Source organism: Tenrec ecaudatus, chromosome 12 (assembly GCF_050624435.1).
Source record: "Tenrec ecaudatus isolate mTenEca1 chromosome 12, mTenEca1.hap1, whole genome shotgun sequence".
NCBI lineage: Eukaryota > Metazoa > Chordata > Mammalia > Afrosoricida > Tenrecidae > Tenrec > Tenrec ecaudatus.
The window spans coordinates 136,258,155-136,274,963 of NC_134541.1; the positions used below are offsets into that span (position 1 = coordinate 136,258,155).

The 16,809-nt window shown below is 46.9% G+C and overlaps 1 protein-coding gene across 1 annotated transcript in view; it reads left to right on the forward strand.

The window, feature by feature from the left end:
• Positions 1–16,809, forward strand: part of SEPTIN14 (septin 14) — a 33,616-nt gene that overhangs the window by 10,105 nt on the left and 6,702 nt on the right. The window contains exons 3-8 of the mRNA XM_075528552.1: positions 766–886; positions 1,897–2,092; positions 2,338–2,524; positions 8,877–9,035; positions 11,831–11,927; positions 14,719–14,887. Of these exons, the coding sequence (XP_075384667.1) occupies positions 766–886; positions 1,897–2,092; positions 2,338–2,524; positions 8,877–9,035; positions 11,831–11,927; positions 14,719–14,887 (929 nt within the window). The remainder of the gene's footprint in view (positions 1–765; positions 887–1,896; positions 2,093–2,337; positions 2,525–8,876; positions 9,036–11,830; positions 11,928–14,718; positions 14,888–16,809) is intronic.

Sequence of the window (16,809 nt, forward strand, 5' to 3'; positions counted from 1 at the left end):
TAAGTCTGCATGTGTGTAGTCAGGTCTGGAAGCTATGGGAAAGAGGGAGGTAAGGAAGGAGTGTAACATCCTTGGAAGGTGTGTCTTGTACCCGGGGTCCTTCTCGGAATCTCCTTAGCCCTCCACTGTGAACTGGGGGTGGGGGTTGCTGGGGAATAAATCTTGTGAGAGCTACCTGTAAAAAAAAAAAGAGTAAAGAACAAGAATTGTGTTCCTGAATTATGGTGAATTATGGCAAAGAACCTTAAATATACTATGGACAGAGCTGTCTCGGAAGATGGACAGCCAGAGCACCTCTTAGAAGCCAGGCTGGCGCGACTCTGCCCCAAGTGCTTTGGCCATGTTATCAGGAGAGAATAGTCCTTGGAAAAGGACACCATGCTTTGTGAAGTAGAGGCTCGGAGTCAAAGAAGACTTCCTCAAGGAGATGGTTTGATGCTGTGGCTTCAATCCTGTGTCTAAAGAAAGCGGCGCTTGTGCAGGAGGCGGGGCTGTGCAGCGCTCCGCTCTGACGTAACAGAGAGTCACTGAGACTTGGAACCAGCAACTGTACCTAGCAACAGTCACAGCGCACTGGCACTGCCTTCTGGTGTTTCCTTAGCGATTCTTTTTGAACTTTGACACTAATAAAGAGAATAAGCGATGTTCCTGTGAGGACTGATGCAGACTTCTCTTTTCAGTTACTTTGTTAAATCATCATCATTGTCCTTTGAAATGTCTTCATTTCCTATTCTAATGAAAAGCTATTGTTTGTTTTCCTTTTAGAAAAAAGAGGAGAACATCCGCTGCTTGCCGCTACTTGACAGTTTTGGCTTTGAATGCTTCCCCCGCCAGTTGGTGCATCGATCTATTCAGCAAGGGTTCTCTTTTAATATTCTCTGTGTGGGTAGGTTTCAGACTCCTTATCTGAACGATTGCTTCATCTGCCTCCAGACCGATTTCAATTGATCTTTTTAAAAAATCAATAAATCATTTTATCGGGGCTCTTACAGCTCTTGTTTAACAGACCATCCATCAACTGTATCAAGCACATGTGTACCTATGTTGTCTTCATCATTTTCAAAATATTTTCTTTCTATTTGAGTATTTAGTATCAGTTCCTTTTCCCCCCTACCTCCCCTTCCCTCCCACCCTCATGGACCCAGGCCTGATAAGCTATAAATTATTATTATTTTCATATCTTACACTGCCCGCTGTCTCCCTTCATCCACATTATTGGTGTTTGTCCTCTGCTGATCTTAAGCAACGAGATACTGAAGCTCCCAATTTGAAGATCAGGGCTGCATGTTTGTTTCATTTTGACCTTTTTTTGCCATATTACTTGAATAGTTTTTTCTTTCTTTCAGTGTTTTTAAAAAACTGATACAGCTTATGTATAGATTTTCCCATCTTTATTATTCTAATGACCGAATGAGCCAGTCCTAGCATGTCTACTTTAAAATATTCTTTTTGAATGGTGCTTTGGGTGGGAGCTTACAGGAAATCACTGGCTGTCCATGCTACACTCCATGCACATTTTGTTTCGTGACACTGATTGCAGTCCCCACAATGCCACAGCTGTCTCCCGCTCCCCTCCCTCCTTGTGCTTATGGTTTCCACCAGTCCTTCCCTATCCCTTCCTGTCTTCTGAGCTTTCTACCGACCAAATGCTGCTCTGAGAGTCTCATATGGCTGCTTGTTCTAGTGGTAGCATGCAGACTTTAAAGGACATCTTACTCTTGGTAGTATTTGGGGCCATTGAAGCCACCCTGGGGGACCATTGCTACTCTATCCTACAGGTCACTATGAGTCAGAATGTACTCACTGGCAGGCTTTTGTTTTGTTTTGAGGGGTTAGATTGTTATTTCTTCTCACCCAGCCTATGTCTTCATGATGACGTGTCTCTGTTCATCATAGGGGACACCGGAATTGGAAAATCAACTCTGATCGACACATTGTTTAATACTAATTTTAAAGAACAGAAATCCTCACATTTCCACCCCAGTGTTGGACTTAAGGTTCAGATGTATGATCTCCACGAAAGTAATGTTCACTTGAAATTAACAGTTGTGAAAACAGTCGGCTATGGCGACCAAATAAACAAGGAAGCCAGGTGAGTGTGTTCTTGGCTTAATGAAACCAGATTGTCTGATTTCAAAGAATTTGCCTTCTTGACTCCTGGGGTACGTTGTAATCTCTCCAAGTTTTCATTTTTCCCTAAGTAACCGTCTCTCCTTATTTTGCAATTGGCACATGTGCATCATCTGATGCTATCCTTCCAAGATGCTGCACTCGGCAATTACAGGAAGTGTCGCAGTGTACTTTGTCTTCATGCCTGAGCTTCTTCCTCCATTTCAGCTACCGACCGATCATCGACTACGTAGATACTCAGTTTGAGGCCTATCTCCAAGAAGAGCTGAAGATCAGGCGTTCTTTAAACAAGCTCCACGATTCCCGAGTCCACGTGTGTCTCTACTTCATTGCCCCCACGGGGCATTCTCTGAAGTCACTGGATCTGATAACCATGAAGATGATTGACAATAAGGTGTGTCTGGCTACAGCCCTTAACTTTTCAAGCTTTCACACTTATTATGAGATAATAATGTACCTTGAAAATCTCTTCAGACACATAGCTGTTATTCTTTAATAGATGTATATCTCGTGCTTAATTTCCCCCCCCCCTGCTCATCTATAAGGTATTTAGTAAATTTTAACTTTAGCTTGCTTTCTAGAGGGATTTAATTTAAAATAGTATCCTTTGGTTAAAAAAAACAAAACAAGACAAAATTCTAATTAGTTTTTTTTCCATGATAAAACGGTAACTTAGAGCACTGTTGTTCGCTCCAATTTCTCACATTGAATTCACTGCTTAATTTTGTTATGTAAAAAGGAGAATGTCAAGGTCTGATACTTAGTCATATACCTTATAAAATGTATTTTCATTTTAATAAGAAGCCCTATACTAGAATTTTGAATCTCTTAATCATGAACTGTACTGACACATATACATATACGTGTATACGTGTGAGGGAACGTCAAAAGGTTCGTGGCAAAGTTGAATGGGGAGCTAGTTGACTTTTTGCACACACTTTTTGTGGCCTGCTCATGTAGACACATGTTCACGCGGGCTGTCGGCTGGGTGGAGAGATAGTGCTGGTTAACAGCAGCTGCTAACTCAAAGACTGGAGCTTTGAATCCACCCGGTGCCTCAAAAGAAAGGCATGGCGGCGACATATGAAAAATCAGCCACTGAAAGAAAACCTGACCGTACGGTCGCCATGAGCGGGAGGCGGTTCTGTGGTATCTGGTAATCCCAAATTAACTCCATTCGGGTAATTCGGCCCTTTCTTTAGCAGTAAACACTGGCGTCTTGTACTAAGATAATCCCTGTGCATTTTGCCTGGTGTCAGTGCTGGTGCGAAACAGGAAGCTTTCGCCATCCATGGGGGTCAAGCGGCCTGTGAGCAGGGAAGCCACCTCTGTATGTCCCAAGGTGTCTCTGGGAGGCACCGTGCTTCCGTGACTGTTTCTATGTAGGAAGCAGTGGCTGCTTGCCTGCTCGTGGGCGATGCCGTCTCCATGAAGCTGACACGCGGATAGCGCATAGGATTACGTTTCTAATCAGACAGCCTGATTTCATTAGTTTCATCTGATTAGATGAAAAGTCCTGATTTATGACCCCAAACTCCCTGTCGATTCTGACCCATAGTGACCCCGTAGAGGGTGTCCGGGCTGGCCATCTTTACAAGCGCAGACAGCCTCCTCGTTTTTCCCTCGGGGCAGCTGATGAGTTTGAACCGTCGACCTTGCTCTTATGAGGTTTCCAACTTCATCATGCAAACACGCGCGTAACGGACGCAGGAGAGTGTAAACGTAACTGCACTGGGAAACCAAGAACATTCACGGGGTGACTCTCTCGTGATATTGGTGCGACCGCTGTGGTTGGGAGCCATCCCACAAACTCGCTGCCTGCACGCCTGCCTGTTATCAGCAGAAGGGAGGACCAATGTTCTGAAGTTGTGTTCTCTTTATCAAAGAAGCCCTGCCTTTGACAATGTATTCTTCAAACAAGAAACTTTGTAGTTCATCTCAGAAGGCCCCCAGTGGCTGAAGGACTTGTTTGTAGTTGAAGTGAAGAAGCCGTCCCAGGGATCAGGGACACATACCTGCATGGTTTTAGTTTTTTTAATTTCTCCTTTTAAAAATCATATTTATTGGGAGCTCTTACAGCTCTTATAACATTCCATCCATCAGTTTTATCAAGCATATTTGTACATATGTTGCCATCATCATTTCCAAAACGTTTTCTACTTGATTCCTTGGTATAAGCTAGTTTTATTGATTTTCTTTTTCAGAACAATCTTCCATCTTTATTTGAAAGCTGTGATGATTATTTATTTACATTTTAAAAATTCTTTCATTTCATTTACTATTATGTAAGTTTTACAATTTCCCCAAATATAATCTTGGATTGCTTTTAAAATCCAATCAAAGTTTACACATTAAGTTCTGGTTTTATGTCATTTTAAAACTAGAAGAATTCTCCTGCCTTTTGGGGATTTTTGTTGTTGTTTGCTTTTTAAAAAAATAATTGTATTAGGGGTTCTTACAACTCTTGTTACAAACCATACATCAATTGTATCCGATATATTCCTACATATATTCCATCATTCTTTTCTAGACATTTACTTTCCATTGAACCCTTGGGATCAGCTCCTCCTTTTTTCTCTCCTTCCTCTCTCACCCCAACCCTCATGGCCCCTTGATAGATTGTAGATTATTTATTTTCATATCTCACTCCAACCATTGTCTCCCTTTCTCCTCTGGTTTCTGTTGTTCTTCCCCCTGGATGGGGGTGTGTGGTTATGTGCCATTTATTACGATTGTTGCACCCCCTCCCTCCCCCCGCTTCCCCCTCCCCTATTGGTATCTCAATTCCAATTCCTGCTCCTGGGCTCCATGTGTTGTGAGTATGACCTCTTACCTATACCTATGGACATGCTCCCGTCTAGATTGGGAGGAGGCACTGAGGTTGTGATAGCAGGGATGGGAGGGGGGCTGAGGTTGTGATAGCGGGGATGGAGGGGGGCTGAGGTTGTGATAGCGGGGATGGAGGGGGGCTGAGGTTGTGATAGCGGGGATGGAGGGGGCCTGAGGAGGCCTCCAGGCAACAGGTAGATTGCGTGACCCATCAGTACTCTACTGCACCCTGATTGACTCAACCCCTCTGCCCCACTGTCCATAGATGGGCTTTGGGTCTCTGCAGTTTTTTTAATTCCTTAATCCAAATCCCCTTTTAAGGTTTTTGCTGTTGTTGAGAATACTGAAGTATAAAATAGTATAGCTAGAAAATGATCAAAAGCTTTAGGAAACAGAAATAACACCCTCCATCCAGAGCTATAGGATTCCAAAGGTGATGTGTCCATCTTTCCCACCCTTCCCTGAAGAATTCTGCACAGTTCTGTGTACATCACAGTGGCAGCATTGGCACCCCAAGGACTCAAATCATGTTATTTTGAAGTGCTCTTTTTCATTTAGGTCACAAAAAGAACCCTAAAGGTCAAGGTTGTTGAGTGGGTGTGGTAAGGATTCCCAGTGAAGTTCCTTTTTCCACCCTGTTTTCCTTCACTTTTATTAGTAATTTGTCATTCTTTTGGACAGCTGTCAGAGCTCAGGTCCTGCGCACACTGGCCCGAGTCCCAGCGCTGCTAAATCCTGGCTGTGTGTACATGGCATCTTCTTTACCAATGCACCTTCAGCTTGTTCACTGCAAAATGAAACAGATACCGATTCCATTGATTTGCTAAAAAGATTAAAGGAAGTAATGCCCTCTGCACAAGATCTGGAGCACAAATGTTTAAATAATGTTACTTTTAAAAATAATGGTTACTGTGATTAATATTTAAAACTTAGCTAAACTATCTTATCATTAGAAAATAATGACAAATTCGTCTTTACCAATTCATTCAGCAACTGTCTAAAGGTAGCTCCTCTGAGGCATCGTTTGCACAGCACAAATTCATCCATCTCAACTTTACAACGAAAAGTTTCCAGTAGAAGGAACAGAACGGTGCTACCGTCACACAAACACATTTTCAGACTGTGTCTTTCATCCCCCAAATTTCCTCAGGTTGGAAGTTAATTTCCACTCTTCTCCTCAGCAATAGACAACCATTTGTGTGATCTCTGCCCCCATAAATTTGCTTTTTCTGAATATTTCATATAAATAGCATCATCTGACTTACTTCATTTAACATGATGTTTTCACCCAGTGAAATTCATACAGGACTGCCCCGGCTCCCCTCAAAGCAGGTCCATTGTCGTGATGCATAAAAGTTGCCTCCGAGCAAATCTCATGAGCTTTTCCTCACTAAGGCCGTTTCTTCAGGAAACGCTCCTCTGAGATTATGCCGTTGGAATGCCCCAAAGAGTTGTCATCACCTTCTGAGCTGACCTCTCTGTCTTGAATTTAACCGGCCTAGCAGATCCCCTTGGAAGCCAACTCTTCGATTGGATTTTTTAAGGCACCCTGAGAGAAGGTGTCAACAGCTATCTACTGATTGCAGACATGTCTAAACACAGTATTATTATTTTTTAAATTAGCCTGTGCAAGCATGAACTAGACTGCTTTGGTTGCCTGCAGAGAGAGTTCTATGTTCTTTGGAGGGTGGTGTTAAGTAACACAAGAAAATCCCGTGGAGCCGACTCTGTGAAGATGAGGCACTGATTAGGGGAGAATTACTGACATAAGGTGGTATGCGTGAATGAGAGGTAGAAGGCAAAACCCAATCAGTCCTACGGTATTGAGGACAGGCTGCTCCTTCTACCCTTTGAGCTCCCAGTTGTTGTTTTTTTTCCCATATTTTATTGGGGGCTCTTACATCTCTTATCAAAATCCATACATTCATCCAGCGTGTCAAGCACATTTGCACATATGCCACCATCATCATTTTCAAAGCATTCTCTTCCCACTTGAGCCCCAGATATCAGCTCCCATTTCTTCTCCCTCCCTCCCCCATCTGCCCTACCTCACAAACCCTTGATAAGTTTTAGATTATTATTTTCATATCTTACCTCACCCACTTTTCCATTATTTGTCCCCCTAGGAGGGAGTAATATATTTATCCTTGTGATCGATTTCCCCTTTCTCCCCCCGCCCCCCAGCCTCCCTTAATCCTCCTGGTATCTCTGCTCTCATTGTTGGTCCTGAGGGGTTTGTCTGTCCTGAATTTCCTGTGTTGTGGGCTCTTATATGTACCAGTGTGCATGTTCTGGCCTAATCTGATTTGTAAGGTAGAATTAAGGTCATGATAGTGGGGGGAAGGAAGTGCCAAAGAACTAAAGGAAAGTTGTGTGTTTCATCCGTGTTATACTGCACCCTGCCTGGCTCATCTCTTCCCTGTGACTCCTCTGTGAGGGGATGTCCAATTGTCTACAGATGGGCACTGGGTCTTCACTCCATGCCACCCCCTTATTCACCTTGAGTATGGTTTTATTCTGGGTCTTAGATGCACTTGATCCCATCGACACCTCCTGATCACACAAACTGGTGTGCTTCTTCCATGTGGGCTTTGTTGCTTCTGAGCTGGGTGGCCCTTTCTACACCCAAAGTCTGATAAGAACAACTCCTCTTCAGTGAGCACCGACTCACCAAAATGATACCCACATGGCTAACAAACATGAAAAAATGCTCACGATCATTAGCCAACCAGAAGATGTAAATCAGAGCAAGGATAAAATATCACCTGACATCAACAAGGATGGCTCAATTACAGCAGACAAACAAAACGAGACAGAAAACAACCAATGCTGAAGAAGGTGTGGCGAGAGCAGAACCCTGATCCCCCGCTGGTGGGACTGTAACTATGTAGAGCCCACGTGGAAAGCGGTGTGGCACTACCTCAAACACCTGGGAGTAGAAATCCCATACAACCCAGCAATACTGCTGCTGGGTGCATACCCTGAAGATGCAGAAGACACAGCACCGACAGACACATGTACTCCAGTGTCCATAACAGCACGGTTACTATCTATCGCAAGAAGTTAGAAGCAGCCCAGACACCCACCAGTAGAGAAATGGGTGAAGAAGCTTTGGTACATATGCACAAGGGAATACTATGTATAGGTGAAAAAACAACACGGAAGCCACAAAGCTCCTCATGCTATGGATGGACCTGGACATTATTGTGCTGAGTGAAGTTCTTGCTGTTGTTAGGTGCCGTTGTGTTGGTTCCGACCCATAGCAACCCTCTGCACAAGAGAATGAAACACTGCCCGGTCCTGGACCACACTCAATTGTCCCTGTGCTTGAGTCCAAGGCTGCAGCCACTGTGTCCATCCATCTCCTTAAGGCCTTCCTCTTTTCCGCTGTCCCCCTACTTTACCAAGCAGGATGTCCTTCTCCAGGGACTGCTCTCTCCTGACAACACATCCAAAGGATATGAGACAAAGTTATTTAATTACAACAAAACAAATGTTGTATGAGACCACTACTGTCGGCATAAAGACCAAGACTTTCATGCCAAAGGGAACAGACTGTGGGGTTTACCAAGGCAGAGAGGGTACGGAGGGAAGGGGGAACACCAGACTAGAGAGTCGGCAGGCGTTGACTTGGGTGGAAAGGAGAATGGAGGACCCCACGAGGGAGAGATCAGAGAAGGGGGTTGAACTATTGAACGCCGAGCTGATGGTCTGAAATGTGAGTCCACTACTCAAGTCACAATGAAAACAGCAACAACAAAGAGCACCCTTGGGGGGAGGGCTTGGCGAAGAAGGTATGGGAATGAATGCGAGGCAGTGGCTGTCTAGTTCCAGAGGTTGTGGGGTTGTTGACTTTGACAACTCCCAGATGAACAACCAATTCTCCCTGATGCGAAGCTATCTGTCTTCCTTCGTAGGTGAACATTGTACCACTGATCGCCAAAGCAGATACAGTTTCAAAAACGGATTTACAGAAGTTTAAGAGTAAGATCATGAGCGAATTGGCTGGCAATGGCATCCAGATCTACCAGATCCCGGCCAATGATGAAGCCAGTGCGTCGGTGAACTCACTGCAAGTAAGTGTCGGCAGACCCTGCTGCACAGGAGAACTGTGGGCAGGGAGAGACGGAAATACGATGTGTGGCCCCGTGGCAGTGGGTTGGCGTCACCACACACAGGTATCAATGAAGGAATGTGTTTGTTAAAATCCAGGGTGGAGAGCAATGTGTCTATTTCCTGATTTAAAAAGGAAAAAAAATAAGGCTGCTGTGAAGGACTTCCTAAACTTATCTTTGTTCTGCTTTCCTGTGCCTCAAACAAAATGGCACAAGTGGAAACCTTAGGCACATTCCAAGTGGGAACATGGTCCACTGCCTTAGACATCTATCTCTTTATTTCTTTACTTTAAACAAGGGAGACGCGGTAGGTTCCCGCGGAGGACACCAGCTCACAAACCCCGCTGCCCTCAGGTTGATCCTGGCTCACAGTCATCCTAACTCAGGCTTGTAAGTGGACTTCTTGGGGAGTGGAAGAAAGCCTCATTTTTCTCCTGAGGAGCAGCCCCCGGGGTTTCAACTGCTGAGCTGGTGGTTAGCAGCCCAACCCGTCACCCACTATTCCACCAGGGCTCCCAGGTGGAAGACATTAGAATCCTACAACCTTTTCGTAAAGCAGCTCTTTACAATGGGCGCTCAGCGGCTAACTGGAAAGGTCTGTAGTTTGAACCCACCCGCCACTCTGTGGGAGAACGATGAGGCAGTCTGCTTCCCTACAGATCACCGCCTGGAAACCCTGTGGGGGCAAATCTACGCTGTCCTAAGGGGTCGATCGGGCAGCAGGGAGCAGGGAGATACCTTTGAGATAATGGAGGTAATGTACAAATGGTACAGAACAGTCCTCTGTCCTGACCCAGTGTCACCCGCCTGGAGCAGCTTGCAGTGCGATAGCATGCTACCATGACCATCGACACGGCATAATGTCATGTTGACATTGGCCTGGCCTCTCCCTACCACCACAGGATCCCTCCTGTTACCTGTTGATAACCACGGGTCCTCCCACCCATCAGCCCCTCTTGACCCCTGGTACCCACCGATCTATCCGTGTCTTTAATTTTGTCATTTGGAGAATGGCAGCTCAATGGAATTATACGGAAGACGACCTTCTGGGAGTTGGTGTCGTCCTTGTTTTCACTCGGCAGAATGCACTGGAGAACTATTCGAGTTGCTATGGGATTCCCCCGGGTTCCTTTCTGTTAACTGCTAAAGAGAATCCCGCCTCCTGGATGTCCCCCAGTTTGTTTAACCAATCACCTGCTAAAGGACCTATGGGTCGTTTCAGGTTGGTCGGGGGTAGGGGTGGACATTGCAAATAGAGGGGCTGTGAACATCCCTGGGCAGGTATGTTGTGAGCTAACCCCTTCGCTCTGTGCTCCCCGTGGCAGGAGAGGCCTTGCTCTATTTCAGGGCAGAGACGCCCAGACGTATTAAGCTACACGCCCTTCTCAGAAAACAGTTGAAACGCGGATGAATGGTTTAATGCTCCCCTGGCCCTCTTATTCCTGTTCAACAAGCCCAACTGCATCCCAGCTACAACCATTGCCCCATCTTTCTGGGGCCCCTAGAGGGCAGTGTCGTCCACTGGAAACACTGCTTTGAGTGCTGCTCGGTGGATAATTTCCACTGTCGAAGGGGCCTGCTCAGGCTGCAGATGAAACACACAGCTTCCCTCTAGTTCTTTAGTACGTTCCCCCCACCCCCCGCCACTGCCATGACCCCAATTCTATCTTAGAAACCCGGCTAGAACAGAGCATGTACACTGGTACAGATAAGAGCTTGCAACGCAGGGAATACAGAACAGATAAACCCCTCAGGACCAATAAGGGGAGCATATAGGGGACAGACAGCAGAAAAGTGGGTGAAATAAGACAGCGATTGGTGTAAGACATGAAAAAATATATATAAATTAACAAGGGGACATGGGGGGAGAGGGGGAAAATGAGGAGTTGATGCCAGGGGCTCAAGTAGAAAGAAAATGTTTTGAAAAAGATGATGACAACCTATGTACAGATGTGTTTGACACAATGGATGGATGTATGGATTGTGATAAGAACTATAAGGCCCCCCAGAAAATAGAATTAAAAAAAATTTTAAATAGGGGCCTGCTACTGCAAAGGTGGGGAAGCTGTGTTCTTCTAAGGACCATCTATCTGGTCCTGTATCACGTCATTCTCAGTCCCTGCTGGTCAAACATTTAAATAACTTGCCCCTAACGTAGTGGCTAAAGAACTCTGGTGGTGTAGTGGTCAGTGGGCTGCTGACCGAAAGGCTAGCTGTAGAAGCCACCAGCCATTCCTCAGGAGAAAGATGAGACTTTATGCTTCGTGTGACAGGGTTGCCATCAGCCAAAATCCACACCGGGGCAGGGAGGAACTACCTCTCTTTGATGAGGCATGTGATGTTAACTGATATTGGTGATTTCTCAGAGCTTATGCATCCCCCTCCCCTAGCTTAGGGAAATCCTCAGTTGTCACTCAAAACTCGCTTCCATGAAGTGGATTCTGACTCACAGCAACCCGAGGACGGAGAACTGCCCCTGTGGGTTTCAGACACTGTAACTCTTTAGAGTACAAGGAAAAAACCTCCCTCTGAGCAGCTGGGGGTTTGAAGTGCTGACCTTGCAGTTGGCAGTCCAGTGCTTCACCCAGGACACCACCAGGGACCCCCCAGATCAGCAGCAGTCACCGCCAAGCCAGCCCTCAAATGGTGGGGCAGGGAGAACGCCCCTTTATGATCAGTTGATAGCGGGAGTCTGATGTTGGGAGTGAGCCACAGTGGTGGCAGGGAAGGCGAGTGATGTCTTGGTGTCTTTCCAGGAAAGTCTGCCCTTTGCCGTGGTGGGAAGCATGGACGAAGTGAGAGTTGGAAAAAGGACAGCCAGAGGCCGCCAGTACCCGTGGGGAGTGTTACAAGGTAAATATGGTGAACGTGAGCTGGATGGACAACGATGGCAGTGACCACATCCTAGACGCCACCAAGTCCACTCCAGAGAGCGTCTTAACTCACTAAGGGGTGCTGGGAGGAGTGGGTGTTCAGTGGTAGCTCTCTCTCACCTTCCATGCGGAGGCTCATGTGCTGCCGGATGCTGAACACACTGCGGCAGTTTCCAGGACCCAGCTGACTAGGAAGAAAGGCCCTGCGATCCACGTCTGATGAAGACCCCACAGATCCGAGCAGTGGGGTCCTCAACAGGATGGCAGTTTTGTCCCATTGTGCACGGGGTTGCGTGAGTAAGATGCTGGCCTGATGGCACCTAGCACCGACCAGAACTGCCGATGGACAGCTTAGATTCATTCTCACAAGAGTTGGCCAAATGCTTGAGGTCAAAGCCCACAGAGGCCAGGCAAAGCCTCCTGGTCTACCCACAGCAGGTGCCTACGCGATCTCTCTCTGCCTACGCTCTCTGCCCACCAGAGCTTTCTTCTTAGTCTGCTGTGGTCTGGAAGCTCTGCTGAGACCCACAGCAGCATCACAGCAAGCCAGCTTCCATCAATACCCACATGGGTGGCTGCACTTCGGATGCATTGCCCGGGCACACAAACATGAAGCATTGCCTAACGTGGAAAGGACTTTTAAAGAGACCATGAGTAAAATGAATGACGAAGCATTTCTAAAACAATATATGATTGATCTTCACCTTTGGCTGAGGGTAACTGTGGAGCCCTGGTGACACAGTGGATTACATATTGGGCTGCTAACCACAAGGCCAGCAGTTCAAACCCACCAGCCGCTCTGCTGGGAGCAAGATGAGGCTTTCTACTCCCATAAAGAATTACAGTCTTGGAAGCTCACAGGAGACGTTCTACGGTGTCCTGTAGGAGGGCTAGGAGCTGTGAGCCAGATTTGATGATTAAAAGGCCCCTGGTGTCACAGTGGTTCAAGCGCTTCTAATTGTGAGGTGAGTGGCTTACGCCCACCCACCGCTCTGAGGCTGTCTGCTCCTGCGAATCCTATGGGGCCGTTCCACTCTGTCTTGTGGGGTCACTGAGTTGGAATCGACTATGGCAGCGAGTTTCGTTTCTGGTTGGGAAGGCGTCACTGATGTTTATCTTGTGGATCCAGCTGGGCTATTGCTACAGGCAGGCATTTTCTGGTTCACATGCTTGTGATGTTAGTCAATGAGGAACATATCCTCGTTACCTAGATTAAAATTTCCGGATTGCAGTGTTTTTTTAAAAAAAAAGAATGCATTGAAAAACATTAAACACTTGGAATGCTAAAGCCTTAGGATCATTTTAGGAACCATAGCGATATCATATACTGTGTTACCGTAGATTGTGCCTTCCAGACATCGCAAACTACATGGTCGTGTGAAACAGACCAGGTTATTTGCCCAGTGCTTGCTGCAGGCACACAAGCTTATGTTGTGTAATCTGATCATAGAGGATGCACAGCTGTAAAGGGCTGGGGATTCGCAAAATGGGCTTTAATGAAATCCCATGACAGACTTTGCTACAACTGTGGGCAATATCTCTTTTCGTAAAATGAAAATTACTGTTGAAAAGCAATAGTTCTCTGTCGCTGCCAATCCAGTCAGCTCCGACGCATGGTGACGCGCTAGGACAGAGGTGTCCTGTGGGTTCCGAGACTGTGAATCTGTACAGGAGTGGAAAGCCGCCTCTTGGGAAACCTCTCGCTTAATCTAATTGAATCTAATTAATTGCTTCGCTGTTTGCTACTTATTCCTTGACTCGCACATCGGAAGCACGTTTCCTGGCCCTTGAAGAAACTCAAAGCACCCTAGGGCCACAGGGACGAAGCTCTTTGCTACGGAGAGGTCAGTGGTTCAGAGATGTGGCGGTCAGCTCCTGTCACTGTTTGCAGCCTGGAGGTCCTGCGGGCAGCTCTCCCCTGCCCACCGTTGTTGTCACGGGCTGTGGAGGCGGTCCTCTGTTCAACAGGCTGGGACATTGCTTGGTCCTGTGCCATGTGCACAAGGGTTAGGCCTTAGTCCATTGTCCTCGAGGGTCACTATAAGCTGGAATTGACCCCACAGGGACAGGTTTTCTTCAGGTTTGAGTAAACCTGCTTCTAACCAGTAGGTATAATACAACCATTGTTGCATGGTTCAAAGCAGCGGTTCTCAACCTGTGGGTTACGACCCCTTTGGGGGTCGAATGACCCTTTCACAGGGATTGCCTAAGACCATCGGAAACACATATTTCCGATGGTCTTAGGAACCGAGACACTGTTCCTCTATCTGTCTCTAGGCGGGTCCGTCCACATGTAGATACACCCACCTATGAGTACCCAGCGTGAAACCTGTTACCCATGCTACACCATGCTTCCAGACAAAATTTCCTTGATTTGTCATTAGAAAGAAATATTTAACAATAGATAATTATATACTGTTTTCGTGATTCATCACGATGCTTTAATGATGTTCAATTTGTAACAATGAAAATACATCCTGCCTATCGGATATTTACATGATGATTCATGACAGTAGCAAAATGACAGTGATGAAGTAGCAACGAGAATCGTGTTATGGTTGGGGGTTAGCACCACACGAGGACCTGTGTGAAAGGGTCGCGGCATCAGGAAGGTTGAGAAGCACTGGTTCAAAGGAAGGCAGCTATTGGTCAGAGTGGTCACTCAGCTTTTCCAGGGTTCAAAATGTCGGCTTTTGTGAAATGCATTCATTCAAGAGTCCTTTCCGAGGGCCAGGGACTCACGATGTTGCTTTCCTTTGCTGCCCGCCTAGTGGACAATGAAAGCCACTGCGACTTTGTGAAGCTGCGCAACATGCTCCTGTGCACCAACATGGAGGACCTGAAGGAGCACACCCACACCCAGCACTACCAGCGGTACCGGTGCCACAGGCTGACGAAAATGGGCTTCACGGACGTGGGTCCCAACAACCAACCCCTCAGGTGGGTAACTTGGAGCCTCCCACAGCCAAAGGGAGAATCCTTTGGCAAAGAGCCAAACTGTAGGCTTCCCATGGCCCAGCCATCCTGGGCTTTCCATGTATGGGACACCTCTTCCACTGTGAGTACAGACACTTCGCAGGAACAACCAAATGACATGGCAAAGCAATGTCAGAGTACACAGTGTCATCCTAGTGTCAGACCTGTCTAACTTCAGGGGGACAGTGGCCAGGAACAGCACCAAGTTCCAACATGAGATGGAGGTCAGTCAGACCCTCATTCTCCAACCTTTATTCCCAACCAATTTGGACACCATTCCTCCCACAGCTCTCTACTCTTCTGCGGGACCAGTAGTCCACAGCAAAGGCCTCTGTGCAGCCTCCCCCTGACCACCAGAGGACAGGGCCCTCTTTGTCCTTTGGGCCTGTCTCTACTGACTCTGCTGCTGGGCTCATTCTAGACCCATTGCAGGAGCCCTGGTGGCATAGTGGTTATGCAGTGGGCTGTTACCTGCAGGTCAGGAGTTCAAAACCACCTGCTGCTCCGTGGGAGAAACACAGGGCTTTCTGCTCCCATAAAGAGTTAAAGTCTTGGAAACTCACAGGGGCAGTTCTTCTCTGTCCTACAGGTCACTCTGAGTCAGAATTGACTCGGTGGTGAATTTGGGCCCATTGCCATTGGCTCTGCTACTGGACCCCTGCTGGCCCTCTCCTGGCTTCAGGGTTACAGCCCTGGGTCTGCATTAGAACTCTTTTCTGCTTCTCCCTCATCTCTTACTTATGCTTCCTGCTGCTTCTCTTCTGGCTTCTTTGTGCCTCAAAAACTTCTATGAGGTTGGTTGCATATATAAATAACTCCTCTTCAAGTTCAAGGTATGGCCCCTGGCTGACAGGCTCAAACTGACCAATCCCCTCTCAGTAGGCCACACATAGTTTATTTGCATAATAGACTGTAGTCGCCCAATTTATAGTCAATCGATCAGTCCACAAACATGCATACCGATCACAGCCTAGGAGCAGACCAAATGTATTAAAGCCAGGTTGTGTACAGCTTCCCCATGACGTGGCAATGAACCTGAACAAAAGTAACCAACCTTTCGAGCAACAAAGAAACCTTTGTAGGGCAAAGAAAATTCCACAGGTTTGGAAGGAAATCTCTCAAGCAGTTTCCCCAAATGGGTGAAAAGCGCCACCTATAGGAATTCATTGCATCACACAAATCCATTGCTGTAAGTAGATTTCAACTGACTGCCACTGCTTGAACTTGACCTGGATGGTTTCCGAGGCTGTAAATCTTCATGGCCGTGGGGGCTGGTGGGGTCAAACCACGCACCTTCTGATGGGCAGTTCAGTCCTTACCCAACGTGCCACTAGAAGCACTTAATTCAATGATGACCCCCGTCACCCAGTTGATTGTCGCTCATAGTGACCCTAAGTAGGGCTGCAGATGCATGCTGGGGGAGAGGGCTCATGTTTCCCCGAATGGGGGAGGTCAGTGGACTGATCCAGAGGGGCTACGAAAGCAGAAATCTACCCTCTATCCTGGATGATGGGCTATAGTACAAGAGTTGTTAATGGCCAGGTGGGCATTGAGTAATTTTGGCGGGGAGGGGGGTGGGCCAAATAAGTTTATGACTCTATCAGATAGCCTCATCTGTGCGTTTGAACCACTGACCTTGTGGTGAGCAGCCCCTACGTGTGTTTCCCTGACAACATCACCAGGGCTCTTAACATGATGATACTTGACTCACTGCCATCTGGTCGGTTCTGTTCACGGCCACCCTCCAGGACAGAGTCATGTGTTACCGGTAGAAAGACTCATCTCTTTCCCTCTGATCAGCTGCTGATTTCAAACTGCTGACCCCGTGGTTAGCGGATCAAGCACAGAACCCACTACACTACCAGGGCTTATTTCCATGTATGCCG